This window comes from Sinocyclocheilus anshuiensis, unplaced genomic scaffold, assembly GCF_001515605.1.
Source record: "Sinocyclocheilus anshuiensis isolate Anshui unplaced genomic scaffold, SAMN03320099.WGS_v1.1 scaffold1849, whole genome shotgun sequence".
Classification (NCBI taxonomy): Eukaryota; Metazoa; Chordata; class Actinopteri; order Cypriniformes; family Cyprinidae; genus Sinocyclocheilus; species Sinocyclocheilus anshuiensis.
In genome coordinates, this window is record NW_015541038.1 from 165,469 (window position 1) to 167,818 (window position 2,350).

Here is a 2,350-nt window from a genome sequence, read left to right on the forward strand (position 1 = left end):
CACACACTCTCACACACACACACACACACACACACACACACACACACACACACACACACTCGTCATGACAGCGCAGGAATTCAAAACGTTCATGCATCACAGCACACGTCGACATGATTGATCTGAATCTTAAAGAGACAGTTCAGATAAAGCATGATCGTTCTGTCATCATTTACTCGCCCACATGTCGTTTCAAACCTATTTTGACTTTCTTTCTTCTGCGGAAGATATTTAGCCATATGTTCATGCTGCTCTTGTACATATAGTGAAAGTGAGCAGTGAGCAGAGGCTCTCCAACTCCAAAAAGGTAAAAACCGTATGATAAAAGTTGTCCAAAACCACTTGTGTGTTACATTTCTGTTGTTCAGAAGTAATGTGATGTGAGAACTTTAGCAAAAGATTTTCACAAAATAATCACACTTTAAGGTGCGCTCATTTTTACTGTTGCTCGGCAAATTTTTTTTGGCAAAATCCAGTCATTTCAATAGGAATCCACACGTTTGCGGATTTTTCATTTTGAATTCTTTTTAGAATCTAGTGGACCATTCTTCAGACGACTGTTACGATCTGATGAGCTTTCTGATGCTTCAAAGACAATTAATATTCAGTAAAATTGATCAATTTTGCTAAACTTGAAACTATCAAAAGAAGTAATTTAACTTAACAACGCTACATTATTTAAAAAAATCAATTAGAACTAAAATGATTAATTCCTGAATTTAAAGAATGTTGTGACACTGACACTGACACTGCTTTTTTACTGTGAAGCTGCTTTGAAACTATTTTTATTGTATAAAGCACAACTTTTTGTGGTACTTTTTCGCAGTTCAGCAACTTTTGAGTGAAAAAGTGCACCGTGACCATTCGGATAAACATCTCCTTTTGTGTTCCACTGAAGACAGAAAGTGTGAAACAACATGTTTTAAGTTATAATTCCATTTAAAACTCAATGTTGGCCTCCTTTATAAAGTGCCGTGATGGTATCAGACGGTAGAAACATGGTGGTTTTTGCCCTAGCGGAGGTTCAGATCACTTTAAGACCACGAGACAGGGATCACATACTGAGAGTTTGAGTTTGTTCTGGATGCTGGTGAAGATTCAGATCAGATTGCAGGAGATTCTGACCTGCCAAATCCACCAGCATCATCATCTGCCCGCCTACACATACACACACACACACACACACACACACAAACACACACACACACACACACACACACACACACACACACCTCACGTCTGACCCACCCCCAAAACACACACACACACACACACACACACTCGGCGCAGGGCAGACTGCAGCGAACGGCTCCGCTGGCTGTGTGTTTGAGAGACACGGAGCAACTCATTGTGTTTCTTCTGACTCTGTGTGTGTGTGTGATGTAATTGTTTAACTCCAGCGGGTCATAACAGGGCGATTCATCCGTTAATCACCATATGAGATCCGTCAGCGGGACATCAGACACAGAGACGCTCGAGAAACCGTGAGTCTGACTCGGATCTCCTCACTGAACTCTGCAGAAGTGTTTGTTTGACTTCATTAGCTCTGTTTAATTGGTCTCTTTAAGTTCGGCTTTGCTTGTTCTTGAAGTTTAAGTTGAGAAGTAGTTTTAATGTCATGTAACTAAAAGAGACTATTTGTGTCTGTCTCTCTTTCTGTTTCTCTTTGAAATGTAACATTGGATCCGTTGGTAGTGTTTTTTTTTATGAAAGCAGGGCTTTAGGTTTCTTGTGGACGTGCTGTTTAAACTACGTCTGTTCGCTTTGGCATAAAACAGAGGAGGCTTTTAAGATGCATGCTTTATTAGAGTCAGGTGGTATCAGACTCTGTCTGTCTCTCTGCCTGTCTCTCTCTCTGGTGTTCTGGACCGAGTGAACTACATTGTTCTTGTGCCTCGTTCTGTGATTGTGAGCCAGTTCTGGCCATGTGAAGAGTTGATTACTCTCCATCGGTGCGAAACCGGCCAGAACGGCCAGAACGCATTCAGCAGAGACTGAGACTCTAATAAAACAAGATAAATGAGGTTTAGAAAAGCAGCAGAAGCAGCAGACTGAACTCTGATGTCGGATTATTCGCAGCGTTAACGATGTGTTTTCAGGTTTGGCGATGTGGCTGCGTGTTCTGCTGGCGTGTTTGCTGCTTGAGTTCTGCGGCGCGGCTCCACACACTCACATCAACCGCCTCGCGCTCTTCCCCGACAAAAGCGCCTGGTGTGAGGCCAAAAACATCACGCAGATCGTCGGACACACGGGCTGCACGCCACGATCCATCCAAAACAGGTCACACACACACACACACACACACACACTGTTGTCCAGGATAGGGAATTCTTGCATGTTTCTCTGTGTT

At 42.8% G+C, this 2,350-nt stretch overlaps 1 protein-coding gene across 1 annotated transcript in view; it reads left to right on the plus strand.

Annotated features, from left to right (window-relative positions):
• The first annotated feature begins 1,268 nt into the window (after window positions 1-1,268).
• The window catches only part of LOC107690543 (neuroblastoma suppressor of tumorigenicity 1-like), an 8,949-nt gene continuing 7,867 nt past the window's right edge, over window positions 1,269-2,350 (plus strand). The window contains exons 1-2 of the mRNA XM_016488901.1: window positions 1,269-1,484; window positions 2,100-2,280. Of these exons, the coding sequence (XP_016344387.1) occupies window positions 2,108-2,280 (173 nt within the window). The 5' untranslated portion in view covers window positions 1,269-1,484; window positions 2,100-2,107. The remainder of the gene's footprint in view (window positions 1,485-2,099; window positions 2,281-2,350) is intronic.